The sequence below is a fragment of the Zophobas morio genome, unplaced genomic scaffold (assembly GCF_036711695.1).
Source record: "Zophobas morio isolate AGI-343-1 ecotype UQ-CSIRO unplaced genomic scaffold, CSIRO_AGI_Zmor_V1 ptg000017l, whole genome shotgun sequence".
Taxonomy (NCBI): domain Eukaryota; kingdom Metazoa; phylum Arthropoda; class Insecta; order Coleoptera; family Tenebrionidae; genus Zophobas; species Zophobas morio.
Genome location: NW_026972122.1, coordinates 7,794,992 through 7,817,537, shown reverse-complemented (window position 1 = coordinate 7,817,537; position 22,546 = coordinate 7,794,992). Strand labels below are relative to the sequence as shown.

General features: G+C 32.8%; 2 protein-coding genes across 6 annotated transcripts in view; one reads left to right on the top strand and one right to left on the bottom strand.

The window, feature by feature from the left end:
• Positions 1-22,546, top strand: part of LOC135130705 (uncharacterized protein) — a 573,502-nt gene that overhangs the window by 313,551 nt on the left and 237,405 nt on the right. For 4 of the 5 annotated variants that reach the window (XM_064058144.1, XM_064058145.1, XM_064058146.1 and 1 more), the window contains one exon: positions 15,687-15,725. The exons of the other annotated variant lie outside the window; for it this stretch is intronic. In XM_064058144.1, the coding sequence (XP_063914214.1) occupies positions 15,687-15,725 (39 nt within the window). The remainder of the gene's footprint in view (positions 1-15,686; positions 15,726-22,546) is intronic. 5 annotated transcript variants of the gene reach the window in all.
• On the bottom strand, positions 7,899-15,048 carry LOC135130346 (brachyurin-like). Its single transcript, XM_064057710.1, has 6 exons — positions 14,936-15,048; positions 14,729-14,876; positions 14,509-14,678; positions 14,364-14,453; positions 8,175-8,314; positions 7,899-8,121 (listed from the first exon to the last, which is right to left on the bottom strand). The coding sequence occupies exons 1-6, from the start codon at positions 15,006-15,008 to the stop codon at positions 7,954-7,956; spliced, it is 789 nt and encodes a 262-aa protein (XP_063913780.1). The 5' UTR covers positions 15,009-15,048; the 3' UTR covers positions 7,899-7,953.

The window sequence follows — 22,546 nt, the reverse complement described above, 5'->3', positions numbered from 1 at the left end:
GCTATTCACTCTAATATTCTTTTGTATGCAGACGACGTAAAAATATACAGAGATACAGCTAAATATGAGGACTGTCTATTACTGCAAACGGATTTACTTTATTTCCTGCAGTGGAGTCAGTTGAATATGCTTCCAATACATTTTGATAAATGTCACATAATGTCCTATACTAATAAGAATTTACAAATCTGATATGATTATACTTTAAATGAAGTTGTGTTATCCAGAGTAGACTACTTTTCTGACCTAGGCGTGATTTTCGATCCCAAACTTCTGTGTGAATGTTCTGAAAGCCCTTGGATTCATTCTGCGTTGTGGTAGCAATTTCAATGACTTGGAATGTTTGCGAATCTTATACTTTCCTTTTGTGCGCTCTAGGTTGGAATATGCAGGTATAGTATGGTTCCCTTTCTGTCAAAACCACACCGACGCTCTAGAAAAAATTCAGCGCCGCTTTCTTAAATATATAGGATATAGAGTAGATGGTACATATCCAATAAGAGGTACACACCAAATCTCTCTTTTAAACCGATTTTAACTTACGGATTTAAGCACTAGACGCACTTCTTATTCACTGAACTTTCTTAGAAATCTAATGTGCTCACAAGTTGACTGTTCCAATCTTTTCAGCAAGCTCTATATCTATTGTCCAAGACTTTCTTCTCGTGACCACCGTTGTTTCTATCTGCCTACACCGCGTATAGATGTCGAAAAGTACTCGCCCTGTTTATCAAATGACAAATAATTTTAATCTGAGTCAGAATGATTTTGATATTTTTGTTAACGTTCCCTATGGGATAAAGTAGTAATTTTAGCTACTGATTACCTATTACACATTTACTCCCATTTTTTTGTAAGTCTGTAATTGGGTCTTGCACCCGTTGACTTACATATATAATAATAATAAAAAAAATAAAAATAATAACATTAATATTTTGCAGATTTGAAATAGAATTTATTCGGAAAAATTTGGGATGAGTCATCAATTTTTTGGGAGGGGATAAACAAACAAATCTTGATTAACAATTTACCATGATTACGATAACCTCAAAACGATTGCAAGATTTCAGAGCATTCGGTTTTGCAGTTTCTAAGTTAAATTGCAACATGTTGTTATACAATTTTTTTTTTCAAAAATCTGGATGTCTAGGACGAAAATTTAATACGGATTCATCCACCACAAGTGCAGGATTAGTTTATTTTATAAAAATAAAACAAATTTGCTATTACATATAAATTTTAAAGGTGACGTCATCAAATTGTTGTTGGGGATGATTAACTAGCTTTTGATTGGCATTTTAATATGTAGGTACATGATAGTCCTAATATGCATACAAAATTTGAGAACAATCGGTCCAGTAGTTTCAAAGGTTATCTGTCTAATAAAAATCCGGACAGACGGCAGACAGACAGACAGACAGATAGACAGATAGACATACAGACAAATAGATAGAAGACGGAAACGGGAGACCTATTTGTTCGTCCTCTTGTGGTCATGAAAAATCGAGAAAACATCAGAGTAAGAAGTTGGCTGATGGACTCGATTACAATACTTCCTTAGCTTACGCTCGGGAAGTAAAAAGATCTGTATATTTCTAGTTGAAGTGCTAAGCTGCTACCAAATATTACAATGTAACATTTTTCCAGATGTATCTACATCTTTTCAGTTGAGCTTCTAATAGGGTATAAAAGAGTATATTTGTGTAATTCGCTCTAATTTTTTATTTTGGACGTTTAGATTTTCAGAAAAAAAAAAATGCAAACAAAATTTGATAATTTATCTCATAAACTACTAAAACAATTGCTCTGAAAGTTAGCATAGCCTTGAATTTGCGTCTCTACCTCCACTAAAGTTTACGAAGTAAATTTTGTTAAAATAAATATGTAGAACTGTAGACACCTGTAAGTGTGGTTTATTAATCCCCTTATTTTTTTTTAATAAAACTTTTCGTTTTAATAAATGTGTAGGAGAGAAAACGCTTCTAATGGCTAGGAAAATACACTCTAAACTCTTTAAACTAATTTTTTGGCTGAAATATGTTAGTCGATGGTTTGCAACTTAACAAAGTAAAAATCACCATGATTTGTCAACTACGTGAAATTTGATCACTACGTAATACATGTTTTGTTAGTCGATGGTTTGCAACTTAACAAAGTAAAAATCACCATGGTTTGTCAACTACGTGAAATTTGATCACTACGTAATACATGTTTTGTTGGTTGTAAAAATGATGTTCTTATATACAATTTTATTTTTACCATGTAAGTAATAAGTCATGTTGCAAATCCACGATTCAGTAAACTCAACCTACTCTTCTATATTTATTCTTACATATATATATTTGAAGCATTTTTTTGATTAATATTGTGACAGCAGATCATAATTTCTTTCATTAGTTCATCCAAATTACATCCTGAACAACGTCAGCATTGACTGAAGGTCTTCCTGGTGATTTGCCTTTTTTTCCACTTCTTACCAGTCTATCAACCACGTCTCGGATGTGCTGAAGTAATGCCTGTTCAGAAACGTTTTTATCAGGAAATTTTGCGAAGTATTCGTTTATATACGCACTAAATAAATATGTCCATTTCGATAGTAATACTTAGTAATAGCCCATGATTTTACCTTATTTTCCTCCAAACACTGCGCTGTCCAACTGTTGCAGTAAAATTCTTATTGTTAATTCCTGTTTATGTAGTAATTACACTTACCTTGTTAGCTTTAAATGTATAAATTAAAAAACTGCAGTTGTCAAAATCCGTCAATTCTGTTAATTAATTTTGATTAATTTGCACGGGGCGCCAAATTTCTTTGTATTGCCATGTGTGCCTCATTTATAGACACTTTTTAGTAGAAATGGAGTAATGAAGATGTAATAGAATACAGTGTTTTTATTTTAAAGTTGCAGGAGACATTCTAAATGTTTTGACGGCCCAGGGGAAATTACATTTTCCTCAAAAAATATTTCGAAGAATTGTAGAAGCTGTCAAATGTTCCAATACATTTTTTTTTATTTTATTTTACTTAGATATACTATTTTTATAATTTGTACGTGTGCCAAGTTTCATTAATCATTAGTAACGTTTTTACACTTCCAAAGTTCCCAGTGTAGCCATGGCATGCAGTAAATCTTAGATGAAACCCACCCTCTACCAATTTCATCAACCCCGTAATTCCAATTTGGCGTTGGCGGTTGCGCTGTTTTTTAATCCCCCCAACCAAAGTTATTATCTGCGGTTTTCCGATGTGTTAATGACATTAAAATCGCATCAGATAAAATGTCGTGCGTAGAATGTTCTGCCAGCCCCCATCACATCTGTAATTGATTGATGACAATTATTGGATAGAGTTTCACGTAGTTACCTGTCGTTAGTTGTAATTAACGACGAAAGGATTTATTGACGGTTCTCCGTTAGTGTCTGAACTACACGTTGTTTTCGATATGTAGCGTAAGGCCGTGTCGTCGTTTCACTTGGCAGGGATGCTGCTTGCTAATTGCCAATCTCTTTGATCGTTGTAATTAAATACTAATTCCAATATTTATTTTGAGTTGAGCCCAATACCGGTTAAGCCGAGTGGAAATCAGTAAACAAATCGCTCGTATATGGGTGTATATGTTTGACGAAAACATTAAGCAACATGAAAGAGAGAATCGTTTTCGGAGTACTCATTAGATGTTCAGTTTGGGATTGTGTTTGCTGAAAAACGCAAACGTCGTGTCTGTATTGCAGTCTTTATTTTTTTCCAATAACTATCAGTAGAAAGAGAGAGTTTGTTGTATTTACTACTCACTGGATTTTACCCGATAGTTCGTTACCCTTTCCCACATCCTTATTAATTGAGTGTGACAAAAACACAGCAGAGTTTACTCGCTCAGTGAATTTCATATTCTAGAACCAAGCAAGGAAACAAAATAGACCCCGGAGGGTTGCTTATCTGGCTGTTGGCTTCCACTTGTGGATGTATTTATCGATAAAATAACAAAGCGGTTATGTTTTATGATAGTTGTGAAGTCGTTAGAAAAAGTTTATGGTTTCATTACGAAAAATTGATAGAATCAGTAAATTTATACACAACTTTTGTTACTTCGATTGTCACGTTTTTGTTAAACTGACATGACAAACAAAATGAAAAATATAAACATATAAATTACATTCTCAATGTTTTGAGTTACAACGTTTCAGGACGTTTGAGAAATATGTACAGTTCACAAAATTATTGGGAAATTGTTCACGGAATTCGTCCAAAAATTTCCTGAACATACTCCCAAAGTCTCATGTCTCATATGATTTAGCAACCACGTCATGAATATGTTCAACAAATGTACCTTAAATTTAAAGCCAAATAAAATTCCCAGGTCATTACAGAAAGTAGATCTCTTAATAATAGTACCATGAATAGTAATCATAATGAAACAACATTTGCTTCCTTGAAAATATTACTACTTTAATATGTTAGGTGTCAGACGATTGAGCCGGCACCAAAGAATCAGGAATTCAATAACATGTTGAAGCATTAACTAAGCATTCTTCCGTGGTAAAAATTTTACGATACAACGTAAAACATCCGGAAGATGGTTGATAACGCTTTAACCTTGCGGAACGCCAGATGTAACTATAGGCTTCGGGTCTTACGTTTTTTGCCCTTTTATATCTACTTCAGGCATTGCAGCGAAATTTATATATTTATCCGAATTTAAAAAATTCTGTTTATTTAACGCCCATTTATTGCTACCTAAAATGCCTAATTTACCGCTAGAGACCTAAAGTGTTAATTAAACGACCTAATTGTAAATTTTAAAAAGCTTAAAATAGGATTACACGACCAACGAAGCGGACGTGCTTGCACAATAGAGATTTTCCGTGAATTCATTGCTTTGGCTGGCACATTGTTTAAAAATGGGTTGTAAACAACGCCCTTGAGTTCAATGGTACGGGTTGGTGTCGCCAACTGGCAACCCTGGTCTGCATTTCATTTAGATTATAGACGGAAGGAGGTAAATCTCTGAAAAAGCATTTTATTTTAGAAGTTTATTGTTAGTGATACTGAGTGTCTTTGCGTGTTAGTGATTGTGCTGGGGCCGATTTTGATTTTTGTGCATACAGTAAAGAATCCTCAAAATGCCTAAGGTAAAATCATCCATGAATGATAAAATCAAATTATGGTTAGGGAATAATTTGGACACTAATTTTCAATTTTCTTCTTCAACCAAAGACAATGAGTTATTCTGCAAAGTGTGTGGAAAAGTTGTAAGTAAACATTTAAAATACTGAAGCTTGAATTATGTTCACATTTTTGTTTCCTAGTTTAAGTGCGAAAAAAAATATCACACTTTGAACAACGCTGCAGTGGCGATGCACATAAAATGAACCAGAATAATTCCAGTAAACAGACTTTATTATAGATTAGTTCCGACAATGATTTTACGCAATTTTGCACCGATTTATGTAGGGCATTTACCGCAGCAAATATTCCATGGAATAAAATTAGTTGTCCTGAGTTTAAAAATTTTATGCATACATACACAGAAAGGCATTTACCCTCAGTAAGCACTCAGAGAAAAAAATATTTACCAAAAGATTACGATATGGTGAGCACTAGAATTTTTATTTAAAAACCTTTTAACATAAATTTTATAATTTACAGGTAATTAAACAAATTAGAAATTCTATTGGCAATAATTATATATGGATTAGCGTCGATGGGACGACGAACAGATTAGGAAGATACATAGCCCATTTAGTAATTGGAAAGTTAACTTCTGAAGAAGCTGACCGTCCATTTCTACTAGCTTTGAAGCAGCTTGATAAAACTAATAGCAACACAATCTCGAGATTTATAAACTAATCATTGTGTGTGCTATTGATCATTTTAAGCATTAAAATTATTATAATTTGTTTAATTGTTAATTTGTAGCTTTATTGTGGCTAAAAGGAACTGAACACAAACAAGTTAAATGGTTTGTATCAGATGGTGCTTCATACATGATCAAAACTGGTACTAATTTGAAGGTGTTTTATGAAAATATAACACACTTATCATGTATGGCAGATGGGTTACATTTAATGTCTGAAACAATTAGACTGAATTATCCAGATGTCAATAGGATAATTAGCAATGTTAAGAAAATCTTTTTAAAAACACCAATAAGAGTAGAGTTTTATAAAAACAGTTTACCAAATACACCTCTCCCACCTGAACCTGTATTAACCACTTGGATTGAAGCAGCATTGTTTTATGCAGAACACTTTGATGTTTTAAAACAAGTCAGTTAATATATAATGGTTTTTTACTATCATTCTTATATTGAATATTTTTAGGTTGTAATGTCACTTTAAGCCACATATGCACAAAGCATTAAAAAACTCAAGAATTCCTGAATAAAGCAAACGTTAAAAATGAACTCTTGTACATTAAAATTCATTTTAAAATTAGTGCTGATGCAATAGAACAATTAGAAACTATAGGTTTAAAATTAAACCAAAGTATGGAAATTGTGGAAAAAGTGTATATATCTTTAAAAAACACACCAGGAAAGGTGGGGGAAATGGCGTTCCAAAAATTATGTTCTCTATTAAAAAAGAATCCAGGATGCGATTTTATATGTTCAGTAAATAACATAATTTGTGGTAATGGAAATGCTACCAACCTTACATACATAAATGAAAACATAGATTGTCCAATATTTAATTTTGCACCCATCACTTCTTGTGATGTGGAACGCACGTTTTCAAAACTTAAAAGTGTTTTAAGCGACCAAAGGTGTAAATTTATAGTCGAAAATTTAGAGAAATATATAGTTTGCTTTTGCAACTCATTTTAAATACCTGAATTAATATTTTATTTTTTGTTAAACGCGACTTCCTTTAATTTGATCGCCATTTTTTTGCGATAACTTGGAATTAGTGGACGTAACTATAGATCGTTTATTTATTTAATCATTTTTTTGTTTGTTACACAAAATATTTGTTTGTATAATGTTTTGTTTAATGTTTTTTAAATATATATTTTTTTGATGTATGCTTTTTCGTTTTTTCCTCCAGGTTTTTAACCTAAACTAAGATTTTTATAACCTAATTCGTCAATTTTGGGACCTAAAAATGTCTCCTTTTATTCATTTTTTAACGAGCTAAAATCCGAAGCCTAGTAACTACTAACTAGTTGAAATAAAGTTTCAATGTCTCAGAACAAATATACGCTTGCTTCCAAACTGCGGGAATTTAGAATATTTAAAATTGAGATTGAAGAGACCACATCAAAAAAATTGTTTCTGTAAGTGAACGTCAAATTGACGCCAGGAATTTTTTAATGATTTTTCGTGAACTTAGAATTGCCAACTATGTACCGTTGAGTTGGTGCGCCACTTTTTCAGCATCTTGTATCTTGTTAAATTTCAGCGTGTAATAATAAATTTTTTGTTAAACACAATATATGGATCACTTGGGTTTATAATTAAACTCATGTTTCAGATGTTTACTTTGACCAGCCTTGACGGTTGTGTGCTTGCCCTAAACTTTTTTCCGTAAAATATAAAATTTCTTTTGTTAACCTTTCTTTATTTTTGTCTACATGCTGACGCATTCATTCGTTGTAATATAATACTGACAAGCTATATTGTGTGTGGTAAGTGGATTTTTTTCCCAAATAGTTACATTTGACGTTGTTTACACTCACGCGACGCACTTTCCTGATCCGCTTTATTATTCATTTGGTTATTTAGTTATTTCATTTTTAGTTGGAATTATTTATAATACTAACGCAAACAAATTAAAATTGAATATTAAGAAAAATAGCTCCTAACATTTCGTTTGTCGTTGTAAACGCAATGAAACCAAATTACATATTTCACTTCAAATCAGGTAAAATTTGATTCGGAATAGCAATCTAATAGACTTCCTCGAACACAAATCAATTTATTTTGCTTTCATCGACAACGATTCTCCGCTTATGCTCTAATCCCTATTTGTTATGTTTTTTATCCAATCTATATGTGGGTAGAGTCTTGTAAATCCGGAAGGATCTGTGCTTTCGCAGCCATTCGTGCTCACGAATGTAGCGATGCCAACCTGTTTCATTAGACCCAGCCGCACATTCTGAACGAGGGGGCTGCCACTATCGCCCTATAATAGATATTAACATTAAATTGAATTACACGATTTTGGCCTTTGCTCACGATGCACGTTCCTTCGTTGTAGTTTCCTTCCGCACATACCATGTCATCGGTGATTTGGTTGCCATAAGTAAGTTTACACTCGGCGTTGGTTAATGTGGCCAAGTCGACGTAATGGAGGTCATTTTCGGGACCAGGAGTCTCTGGAAATGATGCTAACATAAAATTTCTAATAACACAAAAGAGAAGGGTCATAAGGGAAAATGTTTTTATGGCGAAGGAGGAGTAATTTTTTTTACCACAGTTGATTAAAAGTCGTAAGGGTATTCATTTAAACAGACAAGTACCTAGATGAATAAAATAGATGAATAAAATAAACTCAGTATCCAGTATAGTCTCCGCAGTTCTAATTCGGTTTTATGATCGTACCCCATTGTGAAAAAGTTAACTCCCTTAACAATGCATTACTACTGCCGGTGATGGGTCAGTTATAAATAAGGATGTTACCATTACACTGTAATATGGTTAAATATTTATTTTTGACGGTCCCATCACCGGCAGTAGTAATCTGTTGTAGTGGAAGTAAATTTTTACACATAGTAAAACCGAATTAGAACTGGGGAAACTATATATCATTCGCACCCAGCCAATCAAATGGTAATTTTTAAAAATCAAAATTTCAGTTATTTATGACAATTTTGGTCGCAACGCGTTATTACCAGTGTTTTCAACTTACAAAACTGTAGAAATAGTAGGAAACCTTGTCGATTTATTTTGTCAAAAAGGAGATACAGTAAAATCCTCTGCTCTATCATAAACATGGCTTGGCTGTTGTTTAGATGATGAATGATGATAAACTGTTTTCAAAAAACTGCCCTTATATTATACAGGATGATCAAAAAATGCCGACTAACTCAGCGGCACATTAAATTCGAGAGAAATCATAAAAAAATTTGTTGTTCATCAATTTCCCGTCCAAAACAAAATATCGAAAATTTGAAAAATTAGCAAACGAGTGGTGGGTAGTTAAAACAAGTTTGGATGACGTAATGTTAAAAGCTGTGAGTGGAAATTAATCTGACCGAGTAAAAGAGGGCAATCAATATTTGAATTAATAACTTTTTTCAAAAAATTTAGCGAGGCTTTGATGCGCCTAGACTGCAAATCCTGAAGCCCAAACCTCTCAAGCAGTAAGTTTTGGGGGTAACCCCTAGGAGGATTAACTCCATCCAGTCTGAGAACCAGGAAGTTTTCAAAGATATCAATGTGAACATTCGCCGACGGAGCCATACAACACTGCCATACGCTAGCTTTGATCTTGCAAAAGCAAAAAATAGAGATATAAATGTACTTATGTCTTTAGGAGCTTTGCAAGATATAATGATGAATCCTAAGTTCTTGACAGATTCATTAACAACGACATCATAGTGCAACGAAAATGTAAGTTTGGGATCAAACATAATGCCCAAATCTTTAAAGTAATGAACGCGTTTTAAGACTGTACTGCTGATGGTATAGTTATTGGTTATAACAAAGTTTTTGTTTGAAAAGATCATTGCATGGCATTTATCCAAATTAATGGGAAGGTTATTACAAGCACTCCAGTTATAGAATTCATTGATATCTTTTTGAAGTAAATAGCAGTCATAGTTGGAAGATATGCGCCTGAACATTTTTAGATCATCAGCAAGCAATGATACTTCAGAATTGATTCTTTTTACTACATCATTAATGTAGATGTCAAAAAACAATGGTCCTAAAACAGAACCTTGTGGAACGCCAGATAAGACAGGAACTTTGTCAGAAACATGACCAAGGTACTTAACACATTGCATTCTTCCCGTTAAATACGATTTAATCAGCTTCACTAAGCTATCAGAAAATCCAAAGTTGCGTAGCTTAAGTAATAAGATAGAATGATCACTCCTGTCAAACGCCTTTGAAAAGTCAGTATACACCACATCCACTTGCTGTTTAAGTTCAAACGACTCAGATACATATTGGGTGAAACAAACTAAGTTGGTAATTGACGACCTTCCTTTGATAAACCCATGTTGTGAATTACTTAAGCAGTTACGTACATGAAAGAATAAGAACCTATGAAGAAAAATTTCAAAAACTTTTGAAAAATTAGATATGAGTGAGATGGGACGAAGTTAACAATATCATCGCGTTTACCCTTTTTAAAAACAGGAGTAATAATAGAATATTTCCATATATCAGGAAATGATAAAGTTTTAATTATTAAGTTAAAGATAATACATAGATAACGGATAACCACAAACGGCCGCACAATCATTAAGTAAAAATCCAGGAATATTATCATAACCAGAAGTTAAGTTAGCCTTAATTTTTTTCAACGCCGCATAAGTATCTGACTCATTTACAAAGGCTAGATGAATGGTAGTATTCACGGACCCATCAACAAACTTATTCCAATTGACATTGGCAGCGCTAGTGAACCCTGAACTAAAGTGGTCAACAAAAGCATTAATGATATCTCTTGGATTATCAATTAATCGATTTAAGTAATTCATCTGCATATGTATCCAGATTGTTTCTTTAAGTTGCTAATGTGACTCCAAAATTTATTAGGATTTTCTTTAATATCAGTTTCAAGATTCTCAAGATATCTGCGATGTCCCAACTTGATGTCATTCTTTAATGAAGAGCGAATAGTCTTAAAATTGCGAATGTTATATTCAGATCTGTTGGTTCTAGACAAACGCCATAATTTGGACTTCAATTTAAGTTTCTTTCTAATGCCATAGGACAACCAAGGTGGATACGAGCTTAAACGAGAGGAACGAGACTTGGGAACATGTACATCCAAAATGTTGTTTAATTTACTATGAACAGGAACATGCTAAGTTAACATCAGTGATGCTTTTAAGAAAGGACGAGTCAAAACATAATAGATGCTCATACAACCTAGTAACATCCGCTCTACGAAAATTCCAACGCTGCAAGGAGGGATGACCGTTAATGGTTTTATCTTTAGATTCTCGATTTTTAAAAGAAGCTAACAACTTTGGGTGATGAGAATCCTCTTCCAGAAGAGGATTGTCACAAGAGCTAATAAAACAATGAAAGTTAGGCAGAACCAGATCAAGATATCTCCCAGACTTATTAGCGATATTATTATATTGATTAAGTTCAAAAAAGTTCAAAAAAGACATCAACGAGGATAATTTACTATTGCCAGATTTATCACACAAAGAATCTTTGTTATAATCAGGAAGATTGAAATCACCAATAATTATTACACGTTGGTTGAATAATTCTTCTAGATTACCTGGTAAATTGAACAATAGTATGTATTCATCAACCGTACATTTAGGTGGAATATAAACAATGAAGATATAGAAACTGAAATAGCCAACACTACATTTAGCCCCAGGAATGTCTGTTAAAATAAGCATGTCAAACCCTTTAGATGCCAGGTCAATTTGGATAGTTGAAAATTGCAACTTGGATGCAAGAAGAACTCCTCCTTCTCTAGTTACATTAGTTTAGACTATATAATTGTTAGGGCAAAATTCGGAGTTAAGGACAGAACTAGAAAGCCAAGTTTCTGTAAGGCAGATAAAATCAAAATCGCAACACAATAAAGATTGATAAAGTTCATTAAATTTAGAGTTAATACCACGAGTATTTTGATAATAAAGTGTGATAAATGCATCCTCAACAGTTTTAACTACAGAAGGAGGGATATCAACAACAGAATTCTCGATTGATATGTCGCTACTAGACTGCAATGATGATAAATTTAGGGAGTCGAATGAATCTGCAAGGAATAATTGCTATGAAGATAAGCCAAAAACATCACGTTTTATTTTGTTGATAGCAGCACCATATGAATGGCAGTTATCTCGGTCCCAAGCAGCATGATCAACATTTATTTGATCATGATTACCAGACGATTTCATGTTGGTACAATTTATACAACGCAGCTTCTCGGCTTGACACTCTGTAACACTATGGTTCCCAGCACACCGAGGACAGATAACATTACTTTTGCAAGAGTTGGATGAATGGTTAAAACCATTACAAGTGAAACACCGGAAAATATCAATACCACAAAAGATATAACATCTGTCTAAAACTATTAGGCAGTGCCCTATGCTAATGGCTTTTTTATAGGAGGCGATATGTACTTCAACAATTACTTCAAAACGGTCAGACTTATTTTTCACAGGCAAAAATTTATATACATTTTATATTGTATACATTCTCTTCATCGTTGCTAAAAATAAACTCATTTTGTTTGACCAAAAAATCCAGAACACTTGATTCACTAACATCCTTGGAAATTCCAGCAATTCTGATACGAGGCTTAAGTGTACTAACTTCTCTTATATCATACGCTCCCGTAAGTTTATCATCAGCTAGACGTTTAAATCTAGTTATATCCTGACATCCAAGAAGAATACCGCCATCTTTAAGATTTTTGACTTTGCTAACAGAATCAATATTTGCCATAATGTCAGATTTTGTCTTATTGATGCTCTGAGATTTATCTTTGGGACGAACAATAACTGTATTATTTATACTCTTAGCTACTGTTTCCGCATAAGTTTCCCTGGCGAAAGTAGCAGAAGACGTGGACACAGAAGTTTTATTCGAGCTACCATTATCTTTAGCAAGTTTAACAACATCTTCCCTGCGCTGAGTATTCTGATTACTTAATTGCTGGATCTCAGACTTAAGAGAATCAATTTGCTGAATAAGTGGCTGCAATTCCCAATTTATAATGTTGGTAACCAAATGTTTAAATTCAGCAACAGAAATGGTAACTATTTCGTCATCAGCAGAATCAGTTTGTATACCAGTAGATGAAGTATTTTTTTTCAGTTTACAAAATGAGCACAGCCACTCATTAAGTAACTCTTTATCATCCATACTTTGATAACTTTCTACTATTAAGCCACCGCATTTTATGTGATAATAATGTTTACACTGATTACATGATACATTCAAGTCATTACGCCCAATCTTAAGGAAGCATTTACTGTTTAATTTAACTTACACTGAGGTTTACGTTTTAAGTTAAAATTAAGAAATACTGTCATGCTAATTTCTGTCCAATTGGACAACTGTTTATATTCATTGACACAATTAAAATGCTTGATCAGTTTTTTTGAGACCATAAGTTATATATTAGACAGAGATAACAAATATAAAATTGTTTAGATGGGATATTGTTTTGAAAAAAACAGTCCTAGCAACAATCATAACAAAAGACAGAGAAATTTTCCAAAAAGTTTTGTAAAATATGTTCTATGACATTATTACTTATTAGCTCACTCAGTTATGAAGAACTAATTAACACATTTTGATTGTAATTATTTACTTATGTTCAAATGTAATTAAATAATAATAGATAATCAGTGAAGTGATACGTAAGAAGAAGTAATGAATTCGTAATGAAGCATAGATAACTAACATAGCCAACTAATTAACTAGGGACTAATCGTACTTAATCACAGTCAACTGTAATTGTTGAGTGATAACCGTAATGAACATTGCGTTAATTGTAATGTCTCGTTAATTAATGATAATTACTTGTATTTAACTGGGCTAATTTCTAGATATCTAGGCTTAATAATACTTGATCGCTAATGGATCGATTAGTAGATTATTTACACTAGTTAATTACACTAGCCATATTTAATTACACAGGCTGCGTTCAACTGTCATACTGTCTTTGTCTTCGCCCGCAAAGCAATGAGTGCGAGAAAGACAGCTTGCTCGTTCAACACCAACTTGAGAATGTTTTTTATCGCATGAGATAATTATGATTAATGGTAAACTACACTTAACTCTAGTCAACAACAAATTATAATAAGTGATTTAGTCATTCGACTTTTTTTGTGTGCTTTGTTCTGTAAATAATGTATGCAATTATTCAAATAAAAATGAGGAGGTATATTTTACCCAAATTAGAAGAATTATACGTATCTATAAGGTGCCTAAGTTTTCTCAATAATTGTGTTTTTCTTGACAACACAGGTACACTATTTTTCGTATAATATTAAATTTAAAATAGCTGATTTTAACATTTTTTTACAGACATATTAAACTATGGAGAAAGAAATCAAATACAAAAATAACCCTAGGGTTTTTTTTTGTCGTATTGCAATTTCAGAAATAAAATGTGGATGTAAAACCCGAGAAAAGACCACTCAGGTGATACTCACAATATAAAAATACCTAAGCAATATTATTACGAATAAATGTACGCAAACTTACCATCACCAAGCTGCCCCCACCCAATCGCGATAGCTCCCTCTCCCGCCTCAAGATCTTCAGTCGGAAGGTAACTCACACTCCAGCGATACCCTACAATAAATTATTGACACCACAATCGTCATAAAACCCCACTACATATTTATACCAACTATCAAAGGCATATCCATCCGAAGCACAACAAAACCAACGTTATTTTCTAACGTCTCTGGATTGTAGTCAGGATGCAAAATATAATCATTTGTTGAGGCATCATAACGATATGCCTCATCCCCTTCTAGACGGTTTGAACCAGCTTGTACATTAAAAACGATTCCACTGTGGAACACCAAACCCTAGTGTGATGAATTGGTCATTGTTATACTCACCCATCAACGCAGTGTGCAGCTGTTAAAATATGCCTTGTTGTCAACAGGGATCCCCCACAGAAGAATCTGGAATCTGAAGTTTGCACAAAAATTGCCACAGCGAAAGGAAATTGGCCCGCTCGAGCTGGATTTCCTCCGATTATGCGTTCTAAAATTATTATATTTCAAATTCGATTTGTGATTTAAAGATTTTCAAAGCAACATTACCATTTCTTGGAATTTTGTGCTGTAGGCTTGGAACGCCAAAAATAAGCAGAGTGGTGATGATGTAGCGGTACATTTTGTGAGTGTTTAATGAACAATGGGAATATAAATAAGTCAAAAGTAAAATGATGACTAAATGTTTATTTTTATCTTTAAGTTCAATAAAAAAAATTTGAATATATGATATTTAGCGATAAATTTGTTTTGTTTTATAATATTTATCGGTTATCTATAAACCTGTTTAACGATAAGAGCATAGTGGAGAGTAATAAATTTATTTTGGTAATTAAATCACAACTTTGCTGTCGCTATTGTTACGAATTAAATGGCAAGTCCTTTGTAAAATGAAAGTTGTTTGTTATATTTATTTGTTTCAATTAATTGGAGGCAATCTGATATTTCTGACAAAAAATGCTCACACTTATCGACTGTGCGACAATAGTACTTGAGAAAAATCCCCAAATTTTATCGATCTCTAAGAGTGATCAAGTCAAATTGCTCAGATAATTTCATGAATAGAACCTCTGATAAGTCAGTTTAAAATAAAAGTTACGAAAAACACAATTTTATTAAATAATATTCTAGGTACATAAATTATTCTATTGCGTTTGATGTTCTTCATCTATGTGGTTTCATCGCTGAAGCTTTTGCTATTATTTCTTGTGATGCTTTTTGTTAAGTTGTACATATAATTTTATTGATGCAGCTTTCTCATGACCAGACATTCTTATTAATTCCGGTTCATTAATTCCAGCTTCGTCATCTGAGACGCCACCAAACGACGGATGAAATGGTTTGTAGTTTTTTTCTTTTATCATCGATTCATTCCTTTCAGTAGATTTTTTGGTCCATCTAGCTGTTTCATTTTTTTCCTGCAGGGACATCCTCATGGTACTTGAGGTTCTGTTCCAAAAGGATGCGGTGTTAAAACATTCTTTTACATTTACATGGTTAAGTTTCTTATAGAAACTAAACTTACCATTATCTTCATTTAGTTCGTAAATCACGCAAGAATAAAGTTCAAAACATTCCCTAGTAGTTAGACGAAATGGCATTTATATCATTGTCAGTCTCATTTCACAACCTTCATTTCTTTGTGTTGCTTGCAATATGGATTAGGATTAGTATATTGAAGAAGAAAAATGTCTCTAGCAAAAACTCACTTACATTTGGCCCGTTCAGAGGACACTAGACGGAAAACCTTCACTCGAAAACTTGAGAAGTTTCTTCGTTACGACTATGGCAGTTCTTGAAGTTTTTTCTCTTTCCATTTCTAGGTGGCATCTTTGGTTTGGTATCGCATAAAGGATTGAAATTTTCAAATTTATTCAACAAAGAGTAGATTTAAAATTTAATTTTCGAATGGTTTAAATCCTCGTGAGCAAACATTATCGTAAATCTGAGTAAGACAAAACAAAACAGAAGTTGCCTTCGTTATTGATACACCAGCACGTCCTCATTACACTCTCTTTGGAATGGATTTTTCACAATTTTTTATTTTTCCGCGCTGATTGTCTAACAAGCTGTTAATAAAATGTGTCGAATGTTAAATATAAAATTGAGAATGAGTTCTTCCTCTTCGAATAACAATTCCGTTATCCCCGAAGCAAAAACTTCCTAATTGAGTTTGTTCCATTTTTAAGCGAAACTCGCTGCCGAAAAAAGCAATTTGTTTCTTTACTTTTTCACAATTTATCGAAAGCATGTTCAAAATAAATGCGAACGGCTACAGATAAGAAAACAGAAATAAATTAAACGCACTTTGTGGATTATATTTCATCGGTTATCGTTTTGCATTGGTGTTATCTTAGATAATAGTAAGATTTGGAGTGCATACATGAAAATTAATTAATCCAGCTTGTGCCTACATGCTTTTGTTTTGTTTGAGTAAATAGATGTTGCAGTGTATAATATGCCCAAATTAAAAGGAAACAATTAGTGTTTACTGTATATATTAACTTGTTTAAACAGTACACTACATGCTCACGTGGGATATGATGAAGGGTCTGGGTATTCCGTTGTTTGAAGAGAGTAGAAATTTTCGGTCAACATTCAAACTGTGCGAAACTTTGTTTAAAAAAAACATTGTATTGTGCCGAATTAATTAATCCGGGTTAAGGAAAATAGTTGGGAGTAGCTGGCATCCCTTTGTCCGATTTTTACAAATAAAGGATTTGCACTAGGGAGAATAATTTAGTTTTTGGGTTATAAATAAATTAAATTGTTTATACTGAAGTTTTCAAAACTGTCAAAAGACATCACAGACATCAAGTATTACCTTAGTGATTAATTCTTTGAATGTTTCTAGGGGTTTTCATTGTGTATCTTTTTTTTTCTAACAAGATTAGAAATGAGTTGAATGGACACTTTGAATGCAACATGAAAATGAAGAACTATTATAAATTTGATTTTTGAGATAAATAATTAAATATAGTGGAATCTAGGTTTTGGTGGATATTTAATCTGACGGTTTTTATCGCATGGATATTCTTGGAGACTATTGAACCAATTACTTTACTAAATTTTAAAAGCGCTCTAACATTATTTCTACATAGCTAAACGGTTACCAAAATCTGTTGATTTTTCTCTTCAAAAAAATGATAACATTTTATCAATTATCACTATGTTAATATCAAATAAATAAAAAACTTTTGTTTAATAATTCGCTTCTATTTTTAACTGTAGGTGTAGTGGGTGACGAAAAAAATTAGTTTGGACCATCAAATTATACATTTTACTTCAGAGATTATATTTTTAGAAATTGTGGTAATATTATAATAGTGGAATGCAGGACAATTAAGATTCATTCTTTCCGTAAAATTACTGACTTGCTAAACAATTATATGAATTTAATGGTGTTTCTGTAATATTTTTTCAATTTTCTTACACAGGATGCCTAAAAATAATGTATAAAACAATTTATTAATTTATTTACTTATTTTCTAAGCAATGAATATTCAATTTTTCGATAAATTTGAGACACTTGACTACTTTACTGGAATTGAACTGACTTTTTTTGGCGTACACAATTATGTTCTGGAACTTCCTTAAAACTTTATTTTATCAATTCTCTTTTTGTGAATGTGTTGAGGATGTGTTCTGGTAACACCTGTTGCTTCTATTTTTGCATATGTTCATATTTTCTCTGTGTGTGATTTTGCAGGCTGTAAGTGCTATAATAATAAAACCGAATTCTCTGAAATTTTACAAACGTTTTAAGGTTACGAGAAGCATGATAAATCGTTGATCAAAACTATTCGTTTTTGTCCTTCCAAGAAATGATGACGTCATCTTACAATTCAGCCGAATAAATTTTCTTAAAATTTTGTAAAAAACTTACTCCTGCATGTGTAATTTATTAATCCGTGTTCAGTTTTTAGATTTTTTTGGAAAAAAATCAAAATTGTTTAACAACATTTTAAAATGGCCTCTAGAATACGAAAAATACATAGATCTTTCGCTTCCGTTAGTGTGTCCGTCTCCTATCTGTCCGAACTTTTATTAGACAGATAATCTACGAAACTGCTGGCCCGATACCTCTCAAATTTTATATTTATGTTAAGAATTTCTGTAAATGGTAAAAATTTAACCAAAATTGATGACGTTATTTCTAAAATTTACAATAATAAATGTAATTTAAATTTTCTAAAATAACATACCCCTGGTTTATGAATCCGTGTTGAATTTTTACCCTAGATATCCAAATTTTTTAGAAAAAAATCAAAACTGTATTACATCTTGGGATTTAACACTGAGACTGCAAGCCGGATGCTCTGAAAACATGCAGACGTTTTAAGGTTATCGGAAGCATGGTAATTTGTTAATAATTTTTTTTACTGTAGCAAATGATTTAGCTTCTAATAAAAAAGAAGGCGGGTGGACGGCGCTAGTACTTCACTGATTTTGGTATATGACATATCCTTTAAGAAAATAAAGGGTGGGTGGGTGGGGCTAAAACTTGCTAAGGTAAAACTGAGCAATATTTAGAGTAATCACTGGAATGAAGAAGGGGTGGGTGGGCGGGGCTATTTCTTACTTGTAAAAGACTGCACGAAAAAGTTAAACTTAGCCCCACCCACCCACCCGTTCTCTCTTTTTTTTTCTGAAATAAGAAATAAATCTTAAGAAAATAGTATAGCAAAAAAATTACGATTAGCGCTTTTTTAACAGTCTACTTTCTATTAGTTTCCATTCGCACTCCACTAAAGAACATACAATTAAACACGCCCACCCACCCCACCTCCATTTCAGTGATTCATTTTATATAATTCGAATGAAAGGTGGATCTCAATTGAACAGAGATAAAATCTTTACAATGAGAGCAGTGTAGGTGTGTGGACGGGGCTAGTACTTGATGCGATAAGACTGATTTTGGTATATGACATATCCTCTAAGAAAATAAAGGGTGGGTGGGCGGGGCTAAAACTTGCTAAGATAGAACTGAACAATATTTAGAGTAGTCACTGGAATGAAGAGGGGGTGGGTGGGCGGGGCTATTTCTTACTTGTAAAAGACTGCACGAAAAAGTTAAACTTAGCCCCACCCACCCACCCACCCGTTCTCTTATTTTTTTCTTCTGAAATAAGAAATAAAGCTTAATCAAAAAGTATATCAAAAAAATTACGATTAGCTCTTTTTTTGACAGCCTACTTTCTATTAGTTCCCATTCGCGCTCTATTAAAAAACATATTTTTAACCCCGCCCACTCACCCCACCTCCATTTCAGTGATTCATTTTATTTAGTTCGAATGAAAGGTGGATGTCAATTGAACAGAGATAAAATCGTTAGAATGAGAGCAGTGTAGGTATGTGGGCGGGGCTAGTACTTGATGCAATAAGACTGATTTTGGTATATGACATATCCTCTAAGAAAATAAAGGGTGGGTGGGCGGGCCTAAAACATGCTAAGATAAAACTGAACAATATTTAGAGTAGTCACTGAAATGAAGACGGTGTGGGTAGGCGGGGCTATTTCTTGCTTAATTATTACTTTTTCCTAATTTTCGAAGACGGTTGAAAAATTATCTAAAATTTCGTAGGCATTGAAAAACTAAAGTTTTGGAAAAGTTGTTAAAAAATAATGAAAAAAGTCTGCCGTGTAAATCTCAGCGTGCTAATTTGAAAAATATAAAGGTTTTAATGTTCCAGAGTAAGCAGAAATATTCGGAAAAAAAAATGAAAATATCATATTTCATTTGCTGATTCTGCCAAAATGGTAGGAATTTTCGGAGAAACGAAGTCTAATATAACTTCTAGAAGTTGAATTCTACAAAACAATATCTCTAGGTAACTTTCGAATGTGGTCGAGAAATGATCAAAGATTTCAAAAATTGCTAACTACTGAAAAATGAGATTTTAGAAAAATGGCCTAAAAATCTATAAAAAAAATTTTGGAATTGGCGGTTTTGGAAAAGTGGTAGGATTTTTCAACGAAATAAAGCCGAAAATATTTTCTGGGAATCGAGATCTGCAAGAAATTAAATGTCTGTTAAATCGGAGGTTTCAGAGTAATAAAAGCGTCAGGGGACTACAGAGAACAGTCAAAAGAAACAGAAGAACTAATTTTTCATATTCCAAGAATTACGAAACGTCTAAATATCACGAAAATACTACCTTACGCTTGTGAATTAAAATGAGATGTAAAACAAAAATACCAGTGACTATTTGGCGGCACAACTAGCAACAAAAAAATTCTGAAAAAGTGATATTTGATAAAAAAAATATCAAAAATTTGTCATCTTGTGCAATTTTCGACTAATTTTTTTCATCAAGTGCGATTTCGTAGCGTTATTTATTTTTCTCAATCCAAACCGGAACACCACAATATGTTTCTAAAATATGTTTTTTATTTTTATTTCAAGACGGTGATGTCAGTGGCGGCTCGTGACCTCTTGAAATGGGGGGGACACAGTTTGATTGATTTTTTAAATACGAAGATATAAAACAGCTTTGCCATCAACACTCTTTTTAATCAATAAATCGAGGGTGGTCTTCCTAAATTTTTCACTAACATTTTACCGCCGTGACACAGAGGACGTTTTTTATTAAATATTCAATCAAATTCATTATTTTTATTTAAAATCAGACAATGAAAATTAACACCCACAATTGGGTTACTGCTGGTGGGCACTGTCGGAACAGGACCCGATTCCAGTCCAATACCGCACGGTTTCCATGGCAACGGTGTAGACAAAACGTCTAAATGAGCCATGATTTGGTCTCCGTCCCTGCTTTATCAGCACTTCATCAGTAATAACATATCATATATTCAAGATACAACATCTTTAGATGTAAGTTTTGACACATTTTATACAAGTGGAAGGAGATAAAAAAAATTGTTTTGATAATTATGACTCAAATTTCTGGATAATTTTTTAAATATTGAAAATTACTAGTTTTCTATCTCGAGGGTGTTCGTAGTACCAGCGTGGAATTCTGGGAACTACGTCTTAGACAGATGGTAACGAGTCATAATTTTATTTGAGCTAGTTGATTACTTCAATAGAGTGGATATATTTTGAGAAGAACAGATCAATAAATTATTTTTTTCACTAGCAGCCTGGACGCATGCAAATGTCGACTCATTTAGTGGTAGCAAATTCAACTTTTGCTACCACGGGTTCAAAAAGAAAAATTGAGGTTATGTACGCAATGTTTGATGTGATTATTTCTTACAAAATGAACAAATGTGTGCTACAAACATTACTTGAGTATACGCATGGTAGTTGGTAGACGGTAGAAGATAAAATGATTAACTCAGCGACAAGTATAAACGGTTTTCTTTGTGTTGAAGATTTAGATTAAGTTTGATTAGAAATCAAAACAAAATCATGTTGCGTCAAAAAATTGAACGTTTATTTTTCAGTTTATTGTCTTATGGTTTCTACTAGTGAAAAAAATAGTATATTAACCACGGTTGCAAAGCCACTTCTAGACCTCGCACTTAGAGCCCTCGACGCTGCGCGTCTCGGGTTCTAATTTGCGCTCGGTCTAGAATGCTTGGCTCTGCAACCTTGGCTAATAATATACTATATTTGTCTTTCTGTTTTATAATTCCTCCGTAATTTAACAATATTTTTATTAACAAATATTTGTATTAAACAATTCCTAAATAGTTTGTTCAACAAAAATTCATAGGTACATGTTTTTAGTTCAATGAAATTGCTACATGTCTACTTTACATTATCTATGATACAAGCCCACTGGAATTGCAGTAAATCAAATAATAGTAATTATCGTAAACGGGTATGTAATCAACAAGTTTCAAATATTGACTAATTAAAACGTTATTAATGACCAAAACACTAATTGTAGTTGAATTTATGGTGTAATTACTAACAAAACTACCTAACGTAATTTAGGTGGATAAATATTTTCAACGAACACAATCATTTTAGTTGTAAGACATTTTTATCAAAAAATTTATTATTCTTTACACTTATGGGATGAAAGTATCAATAAGGAAATTTAAAAGTTTGTCAGGTGTTTGTTTCACGTATGGCTAGCGCACAATTTTTGTAAAAATATAGGTGTGTGTGTTTGCAAGTGTCTCATATAAATACCGATTATTTTGCACTTTTACATACACTTTAAAATTATCTCTCCGAGAGTTAA

Bases quoted from the DNA above. Each gene is read 5' to 3' on its own strand.
- LOC135130346 (XM_064057710.1), bottom strand. From the start codon at position 15,008: ATGTACCGCTACATCATCACCACTCTGCTTATTTTTGGCGTTCCAAGC. The intron at 14,679-14,728 runs GTGAGTATAACA...GGTGTTCCACAG, and splicing joins GCTGCACACTGCGTTGATGG to TGGAATCGTTTTTAATGTAC. The intron at 8,315-14,363 runs GTAAGTTTGCGT...CATCATTTCCAG, and splicing joins GTGGGGGCAGCTTGGTGATG to AGACTCCTGGTCCCGAAAAT.